This window comes from Xyrauchen texanus, chromosome 29, assembly GCF_025860055.1.
Source record: "Xyrauchen texanus isolate HMW12.3.18 chromosome 29, RBS_HiC_50CHRs, whole genome shotgun sequence".
NCBI lineage: Eukaryota > Metazoa > Chordata > Actinopteri > Cypriniformes > Catostomidae > Xyrauchen > Xyrauchen texanus.
This window is the reverse complement of record NC_068304.1, coordinates 6,942,078-6,961,186: the sequence shown is the minus strand read 5'-3', so window position 1 is coordinate 6,961,186 and position 19,109 is coordinate 6,942,078. Positions and strand designations below refer to the sequence as shown.

The 19,109-nt window shown below is 38.1% G+C and overlaps 1 protein-coding gene across 1 annotated transcript in view; it reads left to right on the top strand.

The window, feature by feature from the left end:
• LOC127622843 (dmX-like protein 2) overlaps positions 1-19,109 on the top strand; it is an 85,868-nt gene that overhangs the window by 11,732 nt on the left and 55,027 nt on the right. The window contains 15 exon segments of the mRNA XM_052096947.1: positions 412-490; positions 1,159-1,306; positions 1,769-1,835; positions 3,618-3,790; positions 3,875-4,052; positions 8,987-9,161; positions 9,237-9,440; positions 10,280-10,542; positions 12,944-13,550; positions 13,553-13,648; positions 14,125-14,246; positions 14,365-14,454; positions 14,658-14,769; positions 17,141-17,260; positions 17,978-18,208. Coding sequence (XP_051952907.1) covers positions 412-490; positions 1,159-1,306; positions 1,769-1,835; positions 3,618-3,790; positions 3,875-4,052; positions 8,987-9,161; positions 9,237-9,440; positions 10,280-10,542; positions 12,944-13,550; positions 13,553-13,648; positions 14,125-14,246; positions 14,365-14,454; positions 14,658-14,769; positions 17,141-17,260; positions 17,978-18,208 — 2,665 coding nt within the window.

Sequence of the window (19,109 nt, the reverse complement as noted above, 5' to 3'; positions counted from 1 at the left end):
CAAGATAAAGAGGAAACCAATCATTGCTCCTTATTTACTACTTTGTTCTTGATTACTGACTGTTTATTCAAATAATGACTTGGAAGTCTTGAAGCAATGTTTACTTAATTGGGAATACTTTAACATGCCTTTTGTTTTTAATTTGTCAATTTAATATTTCATGTTTTATAGGCATATTTATTTTTTCTGTTGTATTGAAATTGGTATTGAGAGTTGTACAGTTTCACTGGGATTGGTATCGACTACTGAAATGTGGGTATTGTTACAACCCTAGTGTTTTAATTGTTTCCTTCAAACACTTGACTACCTAGTTTTGGGATTTTTGAAATGTACTTAATTATTTTCTAAATGAAATATTGTTGTGTTCCTGTTTAGATCAGCTGATCTTTTGTTTATTTATATATTTTACAGCAGCTGAATTACCAATGGCAGAAGACCGGTCAATTCTTCCTCAATGCTATAACCTATAATCTGGCTTGGGACCCCCAAGGTTTGTGTGAAATATTCACTGTGTCAGTAGATGAACTGACTGTTTTCTTTATGACCTTGTTTATGTTATCAGATGAATGAAAATGTTACAAACATGTTTACTGTATATAAGACACCGGTAAATTAGGGCTGTTAATCTATAATCATTTTTAAGTGAATAAATTACATAATATACTCTTCCAATTAATTTATGTAATCACAATCACATATATCAATGATTGCTGAAAAATGCCCACAAATATAATATAATATAGTTTCAAAATTGTCTTTGGAGGGCGGAGTTTTGGAATGAGGGGATATGGCTAATTTGGCTCAGTCACTTGAAAGCTAACCAAAACATCTGATCAAATATAGACATGGCACACTATTCCAGAACAGTCTGAAGGTCTGTGCTGAGTTTGGTGGATGTAGCTTGGAAGCTCTATGAAGAATAAGTGTTAGAACCGTCTCTTTGGTTGCATTGACTTTCTGTAGTTTTCCTCATCTAAATGTTGCATTTTAAGATCCCATTCATTATTTAAGGCATTATTTTGTAATATAGTTCATATTACATAATTCGTGGTACTAAATTAGTTTACACTATTTTAGTGTATAAATATATATATATATATATAATGTGTCAAATAAATATGTTAGTATGTGTAATTTGTTACTGTGCCTCTCTCGCAGGTAATCGTGTCTTGGCGTCCACTGAGCGTTTGCAGCTGTGGGCTCCTCCCACCAGTGATGTACTGATAGAGGAAGAGGACTGTGAGCTGACTGATGACAGAGCTCATGAACTCATACTCAATGACTGGAAGTGCATCTGGCAGTTGAAGTGAGTGCTGTTTCAGGCCTGTAGATATTTCTGTGTGCAATGCTGCATGTTAAGGCACATTTGATGAACTAAACAGGTCTTACAATGGAAGAAAGACATGGCTGTCATTTGGGAAATAAATATTTGTATATATTACTCATATAATATTTTGACTGCCCACTTGAAACAAATCAAGCAACTTGGCCCACCCAGATGAACAACTATGTTGAACTATGCTAATTGAGGTCAGCCAATCATATCAGACCTCATTTACATACAGAAATCTTGAAGAGACAGTAGCAAAAACAGCTAATAAATTGTCACACAGAGAAACTGGGAGATGTGAGCAAACAATTGCAAGAAATAGATTGGTGTAACGTGCTTTATGATTTTAAATGAACTATTCTTCACCACCTGTAGCAAACATGTGTGTATACTTTTGTGTGTGTGTAAACAGTCTGTGCTTTGTGTGTGTTGTCTCAGGACCGCTGCTGCTGTCCACATCACTAAATGGTCTCCTGATGGCGAATACTTTGCCACTGCTGGGAAGGTACCACACACACACACACACACACACACACACACATTGTATAGTATATACTGCTTTTGTAATTTCAGTAGTAAGTAAGGGAACATTTGTGTCCCCTAGGATGATTTTAAAATCAATTGTATTTTAAATTCATTTGGTTTTAGTATTTATGACAAAGAATTGCTGTGCACAATACTGTTGTCATCACTGTCATGGCAAGCATTTCAGAAAATCATTGAGTTTCTCTTAAAGTTTATATTTGGTTCTGGTGGAAATGACAAGCGACGGGTAGCATATCTCTGAAATGTCATTCATTTTATGATTTTTACATCATTTTCAACGAGCATGTTTATTAGGAGTCATTACTAAACCAGTTAGTACATGAGAGTTTTAATTTAAAATCAATGTATTATTTGTATTTCATCAGATCAGTTAATTGAGATTATCCAGTACCGCCACACCTTATAAACAGACTACGCAGTCTGTGTAGGGCACCAACTCCCTAGGGGTGCACCAGAAAGTCCACCGGCTGCCCTTACTCGCATGTTATACGTTATTCAGATAGGTGGAACTCAGCGTAGGGCATCAATTTGGCCAGCAGCATCCCTGAGATTATCCAACTCTTTCTTAAAAACGAATAACCATCATACACAATATCATCCACACCATCACACATTAAACCAAAACAAATTTTGATCAAGGCCATGATCACATCTTTATTCCTGAAAAGTTTTTATATAATACCTAGTTTAAAGAAGGTTCATTGTCAGAGTGCCTCTAATAAAGCACAATAGTCTGGTTCTGGAAGTAAAAATCCAATATTTAGTTTTTTCTATAGGCAAAATGATTTAAAAAACCTTATTACCGTGAGCTCAGAGGTTGTTAATTGAGAGTATATGCTTCTGTTGAAGCCAATAGTCCACATTATTTCAACATTATTTTAAATAAATCGTGTTTTATAGCAGAATTAATGGGTATGAACAACACTACCCATAATACTAAAGAGAAAGATCCACCAATCAGAGAATTGCGGGAAACAAAGTGCAGCAAAAGTGCTTTGCAGCGACTGCCTACACCCATTATGCAACCAAGTCGGTCAACCTACACTTTCAAACTCCTACATAGATATATCTGAATATTTAGCAACAAAATCAAAATGCATTGTTTTTATTGTTGCAATCAACAAACTTAAATCAATAGTTTTATATTTTTCCTTTGTTTTCAATTCGATTATGTCATTTGCAATGCTTCATGCTTTACAGTTCAACGTTTAGTACACAGTCTTGTACCAAATCAAAAGTCTGTTATGTTGTGATTCACCTTTTGCGCTGGTTTGGTTCATGGCATAGTTAGAACTCTTTTATGAAGATTGTTTTTATGAAATTTTAAGTAAAAATGCTTCTGGAACCAAGATGACTGAAAAGTGGGCGGGCACTGCTGCGCTCTATTGAAGTTTCAGCCATGTACATAACCATAGCGAGTTGGCTGAAAGGTGGCACAAAGGTCCAAGGGGGCCTTTAACAATCTCAAAACTGTATTATTTTAATAGGTAAGGGGCCCAGAGCAATATATATTCACAGGGTCCAGAATTCCTTGCTACGGCCCTACTAGATGTTTCCTCCTCCTTGAATGTCTAACAATATTAATCAGTGTGTTTTGTCAGCCAGGAAATTCAATCGCACTTGTTGGGTCTTATTATCACACCCTGAACAAGAAAAGCTTGTGATTCACACATTTCAGCAAGTGTGAAACTATGTGAAAATACAATGGTGCAACCACCTCATGTCTCTCTGTCTCTCTCAGGATGACTGTCTGCTGAAGGTCTGGTATCCGACCACAGGCTGGAAGTCTGCAGTGGTGATGCCGGATGTGACGGATAAAAAGGCTCCAGCGGTGCATTTCTCATTCGTCTATCTAGCTCATCCACGTACAGTCACAGGATTCTCCTGGAGGAAGACCAGTAAATACATGCCCAAGTATGTACAACACGGCCACAGAATCACACATTCTTTCACTGTTAGTCGTGCATGCATTAATGCGCTATTGTGTGTTTGTTGCAGAGGCTCGGTGTGTAACGTGTTGCTGACGTCCTGTGCAGATGGCATCTGTCGTGTGTGGAGCGAGACCCTCCTGCCTGAGGACAGTCTGCTGGGGGGGCAGATCTCTGACAACAGCACCAGCTTCAGCTCGTCTCTGCCAAACACCGCTCAGAAAGACAAGATACAGCATGCTCTGGAGGTCAGTGTGCAGAAACGCACCAGCCTACACGGCTTACAGACACGTACACAATTACATGCACTCCCCAGTCAGAAATGAACTTTTGTATTAGATGCAATATTAGTTCCCTGGAATTGATTTTCAGGGGCATTTTTAAGTCAGAATGTAGTGAACGCAGTACGTTTAAAATCTTGTAATCAGACTTTCAATTGTTTTAATGACTGTTAACCCAATATCTTGGGTTACACATGCAGTGTTTCTAAAATAATATTATTTATAAATAAGTACCGAAGTACCGGTACTTCTGTACAAAGTCGATGCTAAAATAAAAAAGATGACATGCTACCAGTGTTTCTACAGTACTGGAAGTGTGCAGCACAGACCCATTTAGGTCCCGTGCACTGTCTAACTGACACACAGCTTTTTTCATATGCTCACACTTATTTAAAGGTGTGTTCCCTTTAAATGAATCTTTTTACACAGAAATGGACAATTAATCGAATTAAAATTGTGATATGTCCTAGTGTGGTTATTAAACCACAATTGGATGTGATGTGATTAAATAAATATAGAGTCTGCATGTGCTGTGCACTGCAAAGTGAATGTGTGAAGCCAGTCATATGCTGAAAACACTACATTTTAGAGTTGGGGTACTCAACGAGTCATGAGTACAATTTTAATGGAGTTGGACTTGTCACGAACTCAGATGCATTTTTAATCTGACTCAAGCTTTTTTTATGAGTCCATGGCATTTGTGACGCAATGAAAAACAATCTAACGTAACATAGGGTGACCATATATTCTCTTTTTCCATTTATTTTCAAAATTGCCTCTAAATGTTCGGGATTTGGCTTTGTCTTCATATTGATGTGCTCTCTACATTCTGTGAATTTGATACTTTGATACTCACGTGTATATGTACTTATGTGTGATTATTGTGGCTGAGAGCAGCAGCTCGCACTCTTTCAAAGTGCTTTTTTAACTCTCTTGCTCGTGCCCGTGCCATTCGCCAGACGTGCTCTGCCGTTCTCATCCAGAAACATCAATAACGCAAATACACTTTAAAAATGACATGCCCCAACTCTGCAAATGATTAAATAGAACACATTTTATCAGACTCACGCTTACTACGGAAAGTAATTTCAAACTGAAAATGTTGACTATATCGAGACAAAATAACATTTACAACGTATCAAGGACATTTAACTAATATGATGGATGAAATAGACCATGATGGAAATTGTACATCTCAGTCCGTCACATATGTGTAGCACAACCTCTTGCGTTTCAATAGAAAAAAGTCAGAAAATACAATGAAGAACACAAGTGAGGAGAGAAGTCTCTATTCACCTATTATCCATAGTAAATATAATGTGAAAAGAATGAAACTTCAGCCCAAGTTGAGTTTGATCTTGACTTAAAGGAAGTAAGCTACACCTGGACACAGCTGGAGGACTGAAAATTGTGAAGTGTATTACTGTAGTAAATAAATAATTAAACTAAATTGAAAATGAGGTAGAAATAAAAACTAAATTAAAATTCTAAATAATAACTCTGGTTTTAATGACTAATGCAGCTTTCACTTTCTTTAGTCTATGTTTGAGTGGAGGAGAAAAAGCAACTAATAAGAAGAGTGTTGAAGGACAGTTTTGTCTTCATACACTTTGAAGTCTGTTCAGGTGTTTTGGTTACATTTATATTGACAATTGTGTTTTCTTAGTTGTAAGTTTAAAATAAGCTTATAATATTGATATTGAGTTTACAGTTACAATTTGAATTCAGATTCATGAACAGATTCATTTGGACTTCACTCAGCCTCGGCCTGTTATTGACTTGGTCTTGAGTCCGACTTGGCCCCTTTTGGACTCGGACTCGGCTCGGACTCGATTGTTTAAAGACTCAGAATCGACTAAGGTGGATTCAGACCCAACACCACTGCATATATAAGCATCGAGTGCTGTGCTCGTTTTAGTAGATGACAGAAGAGAGCACTCATTCACTGTGATGCACGCAGCATCTGTAGACTATATGTTTACATGATTAAACTGCAGTATTTTGCACTTCAATAATCAAATTCATATAACCAACGTCTTATCCGTAAGTGTGAAACTAAAACACAGAAACGCCTTTATGTCAAAATAAAAGCTTGATGGCTGAAATTTAAGAAATTAAGAAATCATTTGATTAGACACAATTTTGATGATGAAGTTGAATTAAACTTTAAAACATGGATTTCAGAAAAGAAAGGGAAAACATGGAATTTGGGGAAGAAAAATGTAATAGAATATATAAAATAATACAAATGAACATATTGTTTATTTAATTGAGAAACACTGTCAACATGCTATTGTTTTGATTTAGAATTTATATTGAAATGTAACATTTAAATTGGCTAAATGAGTGTTTTCAATAGCATATTACCAATTTTTTGTGGTATCAAAATTTGTATCAAGAATTGTGAAATTTTATTGGAATCGGTACCAACGGCTGAAATGTTGGTATTGCGACAACACTTAAGTTCATGTATGTCTGTTTGTGTTTCTGTGAATGCTGCAGAGCCGGAGCCCCCTGATGAGTGTAAGGGAGAAATGAGTGTAAAACTCATGCAAAGAACAAGGAGGAAATATGGACATTTTGAATTTGTTGATATTTAGAATTTTCTGTGAAAATAATTTCAGAAGGTAACTTAAAGTAATTAGTAATGTGGTTAGTTTTTCCGATACCATAATCAGTAAAATAATCAGATTATAATTTTAGAAAAGTAATAAGTAATTTGTCATGGATTACTTTTGAGTAATTTACCTAAAACTGTTGGTCAGTGACCGCTGCAGATCACCTAAACTAGATAGTTAACAGTTAACAGAGAAATTCACACATTTTAACAATACCTCAGATATTTTTGTCTCTTTTTGGTATATATTGAAATGTTAAATTATCAAATCAAATGAATAGCTTCTAAACTAAACACAAAGTATTGCCAAATGAGAAGTATTATATCATCTCATATTATATCATATTTCCCCGCATCAGATCTCCTCCTCACAGCTGTCATCTTTAGTAGGATGTGCGAAAACATCAAACTAGCATATAAAAGCCTTTTGTCTCCAAGTAAACAACAAACTACTTGCATAACCAGACATTAAGTCTATTCTATTTATCAGTTCGTTTTGGCCAAGAACTGGACAGTTTGACAGTAAGAGACTGTCTCATATGAGTAATTCATTCACAAATCAGTCTATATTTGCATTGTGCTGTGTGTTTATAGTTGCATGAAACCAGCGAGGATTTACGCTTTTAAGATCATGTGAACTAATGTTGCACATTATATTGCCATGAAGTAACACCTGTTTTCCAAACCTGTACATACTGTAGATTGCCCATTAAGTAGAACTTGAGGACTTCATTATGAGAGCTGTCCGGTTCAAAAGCCCTGAATTAAGAGCAGGTCAACTGCAGAAGTTCATGTAAATGCTCTGCCCTTCTTTATTCGGCTAATGAAAGCTTAAGTTGGCATAAATGTATCATCTATGTATTCAGTTTTAAGAGAACATAGTCCATCCATCCAAATGTAGTTCTGAGATAGAAACAGTTCTCAATTCCAAACTACATTTTTATTGGTACTATACTTGTATTGTCATATTGTTTATAAACACATTCATATAATAATAATAATAATAATAATAATAATATATATAGGGTAAGATGCCCCCCTTAAAGGCGCACTGAGCGATTCCTGAGAAACACTGTTGATATTTGAACTCAACTGCCAAAACAAATACACCCCTCCCTTCACTCCTTTTGAAACTCCGCCCCCCAAATCATGTGAGACGGTTTTACACACACCAGCTCCACACATCTCTCCTGCTACTAAATATAACATCACAACAAAAGCGTATATGGGGTTCTGTGAAACAGTAAAATGTATGTTACCCACCTATCGCTCTTCTAATGAATTTCCCTCACGCTCTGCCCCACCCCCCCCCCATCCTGTGCACACGCAAGAACCACCCCCTGTTGCTGGAGTAGTGTTGTGTGAATCAGTCTGTTTCACTTGTTTCTGTCCCATTTACAGAGCCAGGGATGTGTACAAATACTGGAACGGACAGCTAGCAGACTGTGAGGAGATATTTGCAGAAAATTGTATATTGGATTAGAATTACTGAGTGCACCTTTAAGGCAATGTTCATTTAATTTTAAATTGTAACATATAGATAAACTTTTAGCATGTACAGGATGATGATGCATCATCCAACATATTATGAAGGGAAATAAATAATAACTATTGCTAATTTTGTTGTCGTAGCTCAAAATTAAAAATGATGAAAAGGGACCATCTTACCCCACTACTGGTTAAGTTAATAATTATTACCATTAACAACCTTCTGCCAATTTTGATGACAATAAATAAGATCTTAGCATCTTCCCCCATCTTAGCCTATATATATATCACCCCAACTTTGGAAAAGGAACATAAAAAAAGTGTTTGTTTTTTCTCCGCAACTTTTGGGACTCACACCATTGGCATATTATGCAGCAAGGAGTGCTAGAGTCGACTGATTTTAGACCACCCTATCTCTGTGTAAAAATCAAATAATAATGCTGACACCTTTCTAAGGTCATTCTTTTGACTTGTAATTGTTCTCCAAAATCATAGGCGAACATTGTCATTTTGTGCCACCTCTACAAAATAACGTATCACTCCGTAAATATTGATCCATGACATTTAATGTTTTGGCTTTCATCATCACTTGTTTATCTTTCACCAATAAAAACTTTTTTGAGCTAAAACTAAAATTTGAGCTATGCTTGAGTGAACATTAAAGACCTATGTTAATAGAATACAAAATGTTTAGAATACAAAAAGAGTTCTGTGTGCACAGATTCCTGAATCTGCTCTAAGTTAAGTTTTTCTGTGAGTGTGTTTGATGGTAATAGTGGTTTGTGTCTGTGTTCAGTCTATCCACCACCTCAAGCACCTGCGCAGGGGCCGCAGAAGATCGTCTGCATTGGTGGCACACACCGAATTGCTGCCCAGCCAGCTTGGCTCCCACGAAACCCACCAGCACATCTCGCACTACGCTAACGCCCTCTGCCACTTCCACATCTCTGCCAGCATCAACCCTAACACAGGTACACACAAACTCAGACTCATATACATTCATATACATACACGGACAGTGGCGTGATCTGTCTCTCTGTCATCAGATATCCCCGCAGCGTTGGCCGGATCGGGCCTCTTCTCTGAGGATGTCAGTGGAGGGTTTGTGGTTCACTGGCTGAATAATAAAGATCTCAGCTTCACCGCCTCCATGGATCTGTTCATGCATCAGCTGCGCAAACTCTCCGAGCAGCACCTGGAACAAGCAACCGAAGACTATGAGCAGGACATGACGTCCAAGTTTGATATTGGTACAAACCCTACTTCTTGTGAATGTCTCATAACATGCCTACCTTTTTAGAAGAATATTTCAGCTCTGTAGGTCCATACAATGCAAGTGAGTGGTGGCCAGAACTTTGAAGCTCCAAAAAGCACATAAAGGCAGAATAAAAGTAATACTTTACTCTCCAGAGTTTAAATTCACATTTTCAGAAGTGATATGACAGGTGTGGATGAGAAACAGATCAATATTTAAGTCATTTTTTACAAATCTCTCTAAAAATGCAAGCTCACGAGAGGACCATCTGTTTATTCTTCTGTCTTTTTTGCCGATTCGCATACTTTGTGCATATCGCCACCTACTGGGCAGGGAGGAGAACAAAAAAAGGGAGGTATAAAGGAAAGGAACAGAAAGAACAAATTGTGTTTGAACAACTGCCCAGTAGGTGGCGATATGCAGTTAGAATGTAAATCACCAAAAGAAGAAGACCTCTCGTGAACGCGCATCGGAAGGCTGGTGGGCTTTTTTTGGCTTAGTCAGTAAACAAACATCGAAAATACCCTAGCAACAACTTATCTAGACCCTAGAAATCACCTAAAATACCCAAACTGCATAGCAAACAACATGAGTCATCATCAGTATTTTTGGTTCATTTCCCTGGAAGATAAAGTAACTTTTAAATGTGTATATGTTCTAAGAGTTCATTTGGCAGCTTTAGTCATACACTAGTTTATAGATGACCTCAGAGTGAACAGACATGAACTTAAAGCCACAAAATACCAAACATGTTTTCATAGGCTCTTTAATAGTAGCATTGTTTTGTCTTGACCACTCACTGATAGTATATTTATTTTACACACTGTGTTGTAGATCTGGAAGATATGTCTGATAAGGGCTCGTCAGAGCATGAGGAGGCGGATCAGGAGGACAGCACTAAAGCCTCGTCTCCAGGTTCCAGCGGCAGTGTTCCTCTGCCCTCAGTTCTGCTGGAGCGCAAGCTGGAAACTCTCATCCTGGAGTGGAACAAGAGTCCTGACATGCTGTTCACCATCCACCCTCACGACGGCTCCTTCCTCGTCTGGCACGTCAAATACCTGGACGAGTTTATACCTGGAATCTTCAGACAGGTTCAGGTAGGACGCAAGTGTAATGTTCAGACATTGCTGTTGTTTAAACTAGGAATGAGCTAAGTTACATTTCCATTCTGTAGTAATACATGGATACATGTCATAAATTACGTGTTTGCTTGCCATTTAAACCTAGCATATTAGTTTCTTTTTTTTTATCCCCAATTTGGAATGCCAAATTCTCAATGCGCTCTAAGTCCTCGTGGTGGCGTAGTGACTCAATCCGGGTGGCGGAGGATGAATCTCAGTTGCCTACGCATCTGAGACCATCAATCCATGCATCTTATCATGTGGCTTGTTGAGCACATTACTGCAGAGACATTGCGCGTATGGAGGCTTTATGCTATTCTCCGCGGCACCCACGCACAACTCACCACGCGCCCCACCGAGAGCGAGAACCACATTATAGCGACCACGAGGAGGTTACCCCATGTGACTCAACCCTCCCTAGCAACTGGGCCAATATGGTTGCTTAGGAGACCTGGCTGGAGTCACTCAGCACACCCTGGATTCAAACTCGCGACTCCAGAGGTGGTAGTCAGCGTCAATACTCGCTGAGATACCCAGACCCCTTATCATTTCATTTTAACCGGCTTTGCTTTGCATCACCCTCCATTTCTGTGCGTCCACTGTGTGTGTGTGTGTGTGTGTGTGTGTGTGTGTGTGTGTGTGTGTGTGTGTGTGTGATAGAAGGGGAGAGAGTGCGCTCTTATTCAAGTGACCACGAGAAAAGGCACTTTTTGATGAAAACATAAAACATGTAACTCACAATTGAAAATGTCTGTTTCTTACCTCATTTTCAGTGAACTTTCTGATCTGTTTGTTTGACTGTTTGGTATAGATAAACATAACTCAATTGGGCTTTCAAGAAATTAGAAAAATTCAAGTCTTTAAATAAATAAATACATGTTTAGGACATTGTAGGGATGTACATGCAGATTTCAAATATAAATTGGTGACAAAATGACTAATGTATACTCACTGAAAGCAAAGGATTTTCTGTTAAATTAATAGGCACACTGGAATGTTTGGGCAAAGCAATATTGCAGCGTAATGGATTCACTGTTATGATGTCATCAGCAATCCAGTTCTATATATATATATATATTATCAGTGCCTAAATCCCTAATATGACTGTAAAAATGACAATTTTAATGATTTTAAAGCTGAAATAATACATGAGTTGACAGCTTCACATTTCTGTTGTTGTTTCCAAAAATTGGCCACATTCACTTCCATTGTAAGTGCCTCACTGTAACCCCCATTTTTGCTTTTGTTTTTAAAGAAAAGGAGGCACCAGTCGAAATTCATTTTTGTGGTAATCAACATTATGGCACAAATGCTGTCGATTGAGCTCTACTTGTACTGAACCTGAAATATTCCTTTACGGTGTGTTCACGTATTGTACGAGAGGCATTCTTGTGTTCAAAAACAACTGAAGTGCAATAGAATGGAACCCAATGCAAAAGTTATAATAAAAGTTATTAAAAGACCTCACCATGATAACCAAAATAAATCCAAGTAATTGTCTTGAAATGTACTTTTCTAAAAAGATAAAATAAATATGAGGAGGAGACTCATAGTGAAATGTAGAGGGGAAGTCATAACAGCTGGCCCAACATTAACAATTTGAACTAAAAAAAAAGCATAACTTTTAATACTTTTGTTGTCAGATTTTTGTATTTTATTTATTTTTGCCCATTTGCCCAATAGATTGTATCATTAAAGCATAATTTTGTCAAATATTTTTGAGCATTTCAGTCTTTCCCCATTCAAGTAGAAATGAGCTGCACTATGCCTATTAAAAACATAATACAATATTCACTGTGAACTGACTTACTTTATAAATAAAGCTAGGTAAACTCACTGGCTGATCTCAATAACTGACTAGACAAATAATCATGTATTTATTTATCATGTAATTTATTCATTCAATAAATTACATGATATGCTGATTAATTGTGTTAATAAAGATTAAATCGAAATATATTTAAATAATTAGAAATGTAATATAATAAAGAAATGTATTCAGATAATAAAAACAAAACTGCATTATTATGGCAGACAAGTACAGCATTGATTAGCAATACTAAAAGAGGTTTTAGAAGGCAATATATTGTTTATTGTCTAGCATTTGCCTACCGTCCACAGCAATTCATATTGCAATTGAATTGGCTTTTCTAACGATGCGTCCATGTTCACCTGCATCAGACTGAAACTTTTGGAGCTCATCTCTTGCTATCTGCTGTCGTTAGGTGTGGTTTGTTGCCTGTGCAGCTGCATGATTTCTGTACAGCTGGAGTTGCTCTAACTGCCCCCTGCTGACCGGCACTCATTAAAACATGAAGGTGGTGTGAAATATGTAAATAAAACATATTAATGTTTTGTTTTACCTTCTCTCATTCAGGTGTCGTTCTCATGTCGTATCCCAGTGGCGTTCCCCACAGGTGATGCTAACTCCCTCAGTAAGAACATCATGATGTACGTGTGCACATTTACAGAGCAATACAGCTGCAGCGCTCTGGCGGAAAAGAGAAGTGAGCAGCGTGTTCCTCAGAGTTCGTCTGCATCCGCCGGGCTCTGCTCTCTTGGACACTCTCTCGCCGCTGTCATCGGCCCTGCCGTCATGATGGTGTCCAAACACGTAGACGGATCGCTCAACCAATGGGCCGTCACGTTTGCCGAAAAGTCCGCCTTTTCAAACGTCCTCACTGTCTCGCACAAGTTCCGTTACTGCGGACACCGTTTCCATCTCAACGATCTGGCTTGTCACACGGTCCTTCCTTTGCTGCTGACATCATCGCATCACAACGCGCTGTTAACTCCGCCCTCTGGGCCTGGGAGTGTTTACGGAGATCAGAATGGGGGCGTGGTTCTGCAACCTGTTCGGTCAATGAGAGGCGTTCCTCGTAAACAACTGCGGAATGCAGCTACGCGTACGTTCCATGACCCAAACGCGATCTACAGTGAGCTGATCCTCTGGAGAGTCGATCACATCGGCCCACTGTCCTGCACAGGGGCGTGTCCGAGCTAGCACGAATCAATTCACTCCACACTTCTGCTTTCTCCAACGTGGCCTGGTTGCCAACACTCATTCCCAGCTCAGTGCTCGGTGAGTTTAACATCAAAACGGTTTCCTCAGAAGCCTCATAAACACTCATTTACACATTTATGTTAGAAATTGTGGCCAATACCAAATACAAGATACCAAATGCCAATTTTGTTATTGCCAAAGACAAATACAGGGGCTGATAATATAAATCTATACTGTTTTGCTGAATAAAAGCCTACAAACTGTCTAGCAGTGCCCTAGAAAACTGCCTGGCCAACATCTGGGCAGCCACTCAGAAACGAATGCTCAGGCAACCACATCACTTAAAGCTCCTTACCAACTGCATAGCAATCCCCTTTCAAATAATTATAACACCCTAGCATCCAAGCAGGACACCCTAGCAACCATCTAGACCACCCTAGTGTCCAGATACTGGGCTTTGAATGGAAATGGTATTTATTTATTAGCTAGAGTTTTCATACATATAAATTGATTCTATGTTTGTCTTAATACAAGCTTTTGTGTATCTCTGTCAGGAACGTACTGTAACTCCGCAAGCGCATGCTTTGTGGCATCTGATGGTAAAAACCTGCGTCTGTATCAGGCTGTGGTTGACGCCCGCAAACTACTGGACGAACTCTCAGACCCAGAGACTTCCGTAAGAACTTCTCAAAGATTCTCGATTATATTTGATCAAAATAACATTTGTCACTGCCATTCTAAATTTTGAAATGATTAATAGATCACTCGAGTGTGTTGGTGTGTTGTGTATGCAGAAACTGGTGGGTGAAGTGTTCAACATTGTCAGTCAGCAGTCCACTGCTCGACCCGGCTGCATCATAGAGCTGGATGTCATAACAAACCAGGTGAGGGCTGAAAGATTGTGTGCACATGCACATAATATGTATATCATTTATATAAATACATAAGACATACATAAGACCCATACATCTTTGACCCATTTGTTTTTATTCAACAAAAATGGAGTGTGTCCAGAGTGTGTGCATTATTTTGTGTTATGTACCAGGACATGCATAAATGTGTAATATGTGTTTGTGTGTTCTTGTAGTGTGGCTCAAATACACAGCTGCTCCACGTGTTCCAGGAGGATTTTATTCTAGGATACAAACCGCATGTAGACATTCCAGATTTCAACATTAATAGCTTTCCCTCTGCAGAAGGTACAAATCCAAATCCTCTCCTCTCCTTTGCGTTCCGTTCCTGTTCTTTCCTTTAATTTCCTTTCCTTTACGTTCCTTTTGCGTTCTGTTCCTGTCCTTTTTTCATTTCTTTCCTTTCCTCTCCTTTCCTTTGCGCTTCTTTACGCTCCTGTCCTGACCTGACCTGACCTGTCCTTCCTTTTCCTTTCGTTTCCTTTCCTTTGCCATTCTTTCCGTTCCTGTCTTGTCCTTTCTTTTTGTTTCCTCTCCTCTCCTTTGCGTTGCTTTCCATTCCTGTCCTGCTCTGTCGTTTGGGTTCGCTCCTGTCCTGTCATTTCCAGTCCTGTACTTTCTTTTAGTTTCCTTTCCTTTCCTTTCCTGTCCTTCCTTTTTGTTTCCTGTCCTGTCATTTCCTTTCCTTTCTTTTCCTGTACTGTCCTGTCCTTTCCTTTTATTACCTGTCCTTTCCTTTCATTTGCATTTCTTTCCGTTTCTGTACTGTACTGGCCTGTCCCTTCCTTTCTTTTCCTTTGCATTTCTTTTCATTCCTGTACTGTCCTGTTCTTTCCTTTCTTTTCCTGTACTGACCTGTCCTTTCATTTCCTTTGCATTTCTTTCTGTTCTTGTCCTGTCTTTTGCGTTCCGTTCCTGTCCTGCTCTGTCCTTTTGGGTTCGCTCCTGTCCTGTCATTTCCTGTCCTGTGCTTTCTTTTTGTTTCCTTTCCTTTCTTGTCCTGTCATTTCCTTTCCTTTCTTTTCCTTTCCTGACCTGTCATTTTGCGTTTCTTTCCGTTCCTGTCCTTTTGTGTTCCACTCCTGTCCTGTCATTTCTTTTAGTTTCCTTTCTTGTTCTTTCTATTTGTTTCCTGCCCTGTCTGTTCCATTCCTGTCGTTTCCTTTCCATTGATGTCCTTCTCTGTTCCTATTCCTTTTTGGTTTTTTTCCAGTTTCCGTTTCTGTTTTCCTTTCTTTTCCAGTCCCATTTCTTGCCTATCCCTTCCCATACCTTGCCATTCTAGTTTCAGTTCTATTTTATTCTGTTCCAGTTTCCTTTTTCTGTTCTCTTTTCTAGGGCTGCCCCTGATAGTCGACTAACCATTAGTCGTTGTTTTGATTGGTCGGTTGGTCAAAAAAACTCAGCAGTAAAACGATGAACACTGGTATTACTGCTGGATGGACTATGGGATAATTTTTATTAAGCAGGATTAGGGTTAAGCCTACACAATAAGGCATGACACCTTGATTTCAAATTTGAACTTATTTATTTTAACTAAAAGTTCAAATAAAATTAGAAAAAATTAAGTGCATTTAAAATGTGTCTTGTTCATGGTTTTACAACAGTTGTGAAGGGCAACATCTCTCTGGCAAATAAGCTTCATCTGTGTATTCTCTACCAGTCGGGTATTTCGTTATCCAGGAAAACACATCATGTGTGTGAATAAATTAGTTTTGTTCCCTCCTTCATGATATATATATATATATTCAATTACATCGGAAACCTCATGGCTGAGGGATTGGTGAATATTCTTGCTTTAGTGCTTTCAATTATTTATTTAAAAAACGAAACATTTCTATATATATATAAATCATAAATCATGGTTCAAGGTGAACGTGTTTTTGTATTATTTTATATAGTTTGTATTATTTGACAGGCTGCAGAGTTGCGTTCACAATGAACTGTTCTGTGGAAATAAAGTGTACTGAACTCAAAGCACCTCCTGAGCTGAGATGTCTGAAGTCATTTGCAGCACTTTGCATCGGAAGGCAGAAACAAAGTGTGAGATCCTTAGATGCGCGTGTTCCACGAGACTGCACACCTCCATATCATCGTGTCATATATGCGCATAGACGGCTTTTCTGTCATCTGTTCTTAATAATATAATAAAGTGTGTTTCTTCAAGCGCGTGTCTTTGTGTCTACAGGCAAATTATTTGTCATATTAATTTGATAATAATAATAATAATAATAGCTTAAAAATAATTAAATACATTAATGGGAAAACGAGCCAAATATCGTCTTGACCTCATCAAAAGCATCATCTATTGCCGATCACTCTGACCATCCTCGATCCCCGAGATCATCATCTGTTGGTACAATCCTAATGTGCATTTCTCCATAAATTAACAAAATCAGCCCTAGAACTCCAACCATTTTCTGATGCCCCCAAAATATATATATATATATATACAAGTAATTGAATTATTATCATAAATGTGCGACTAGTCGAGTAATGGCTTAAATGAATCAATACTCGTCGACTAGGAAAATCTTTGGTCTGGGGCAGCCCTACTCTTTCTCACCCCATTCTCGATTCCTCTCCTCTCTCCCTTTAACTAATGGATATATAATTTGATATATATATAAAATATTAACATGATTTTTCTTAATTGTAGAGTACCAACCCCCTCCGTTCTCAGAGAAGTTCTTCCTGGTGGTGATTGAGAAGGATGGGAATCATAACTCTGTGTTGCAGATGTGGCATCTTCATCTGCGCTCCGAGCAGGCGTGTGTGGGTGTGTATGATGTGTTTATTTGTGAAATGATAACACAGCTGTCTGCACAGTGCTTATGAAGGAAACTGTGAAGAGAGTCTCATGAACGGAAAGATGAGACATTCTCTCATTTATTTCCTTTCAGGAAATTATGCTCTGCTTAAACCTTTGTGCATCTGTTGTATCCGTCTGTCTGCCTGTTGTAAAGTCAACATGAAATGTCTTTTACAAACACATTTTACATAATCTTGCATTTTAGAGTGAAACAGGATGTTTTTTACTGTCAATCTCCGCTTTCACTTTCACATTCTTCTTCTTTTGTTTTTGCCGATTTTCATTCTTTGTTAATATCGCCACCTACTGGTTGGGGATGGTCAAAAGAGGAGATTTATAGTAAAACGTTTCTGTTTCTCACCCACACGTATCATATTGCTTCAGAAGATATGGATTTAACAACTGGAGTTGTATGGATTTCTTGTATGCTGCCTTTATGTGCATTTTGATGCTTCAAAGTTCTGTTCACCATTCACTTGCATTGCGAGGACCTACAGAGCTGAAATATTCTTCTAATATACTTTATTTGTGTTCAGCAGAAGAAAAAATGTTAATGGTCAATTTAGATTTTGTATTTATTTATTTGGTGAACTAAAAAAAGTATCATGATGTATATTCATCTGGTAATTGTCACATGTCACAATAGTTTGTTGTGTTACATTTGCTGTCTTTTTAACCCTTCAGATGAGCCAGTCGTTGACGTCGTGTTCCAGAACCAGCTGACGGTTCCAGCGAGTCGGAACAACGCTGACACATCTCCTGACATTACACCGGGTCATACTCCACTGCCTCACTCCTCTTCTTCAGCCAACCTGCAGTCTGCCAGCAAACTCATCCTCAGCTCTAAACTTGTCTACAGTCAGCTGCTAGACCTGCCATCAGGGGTGGAGCTTATCAGAGCCACACCCTCTGCAGGTACGATCACATTATCTTGCCTAGAACTGCCATTTAGTGTTTACTCAGTGTTAACTTGCTTCATTCGTGAAACAAAATTAAACAATAACAGCAAGAACAACAGCCAAGTTGTCCTTTATGAATAAAAATGTATGTTTACCCTCAGCGTTTATGGGCAAAAATAGAACTAAACAGAAAATGTCTATATTTTGTATGTTGGAAAGTCCATTTGCATTTTCAGTCAGTTCCTCACATAAATTTGCTGTGTGACTTTAGAAAACATGAAACACAGCACGAGTCATATGGACTACTGTTTACAGACACAGTTATTTACTTTTGTTGGAAAGTGAAGTGCGTTTTAAGGGAGCACACTACAATTGCACATCAATTTTCACGGCTGTGGCTCAGTTGGTAGAGCGGATCGGCCGCTAATCGCAGGGTTGGTGGTTCGATTCCCAGCCTGCATGACACCACATGCCGAAGTGTCCTTGGGCAAGACACTGAACCCCAAGTTGTTCCCAATAGCAGCATAGCACCTTGCATGGCAGCTCTTTTACCAAGATTTGTTACTGTGAGAATATGTAGATAAAGATGCTCCTTGTTGTACTTATGAACTGAATAAAATAAATAAATTAATTATCTGAATAGTTAAAATATTTTTATTTAAAATTAACAAAAATAATTAGTTTTAATGACATCTCGAGCATATTCCTTGAAAACAAATAAAAACGTACTTGAAAAGTCCTTGAATTTAACTTAATAATTAATCTTTATGAACCCTATATATAATATATATATATATATATATATATATATATATATATATATATATATATATATATACACATACACACACACACACACACACACACACACAAAACACAACAAAGGACAAAAGCATAGTTTTTCTAGTATCTGTCCA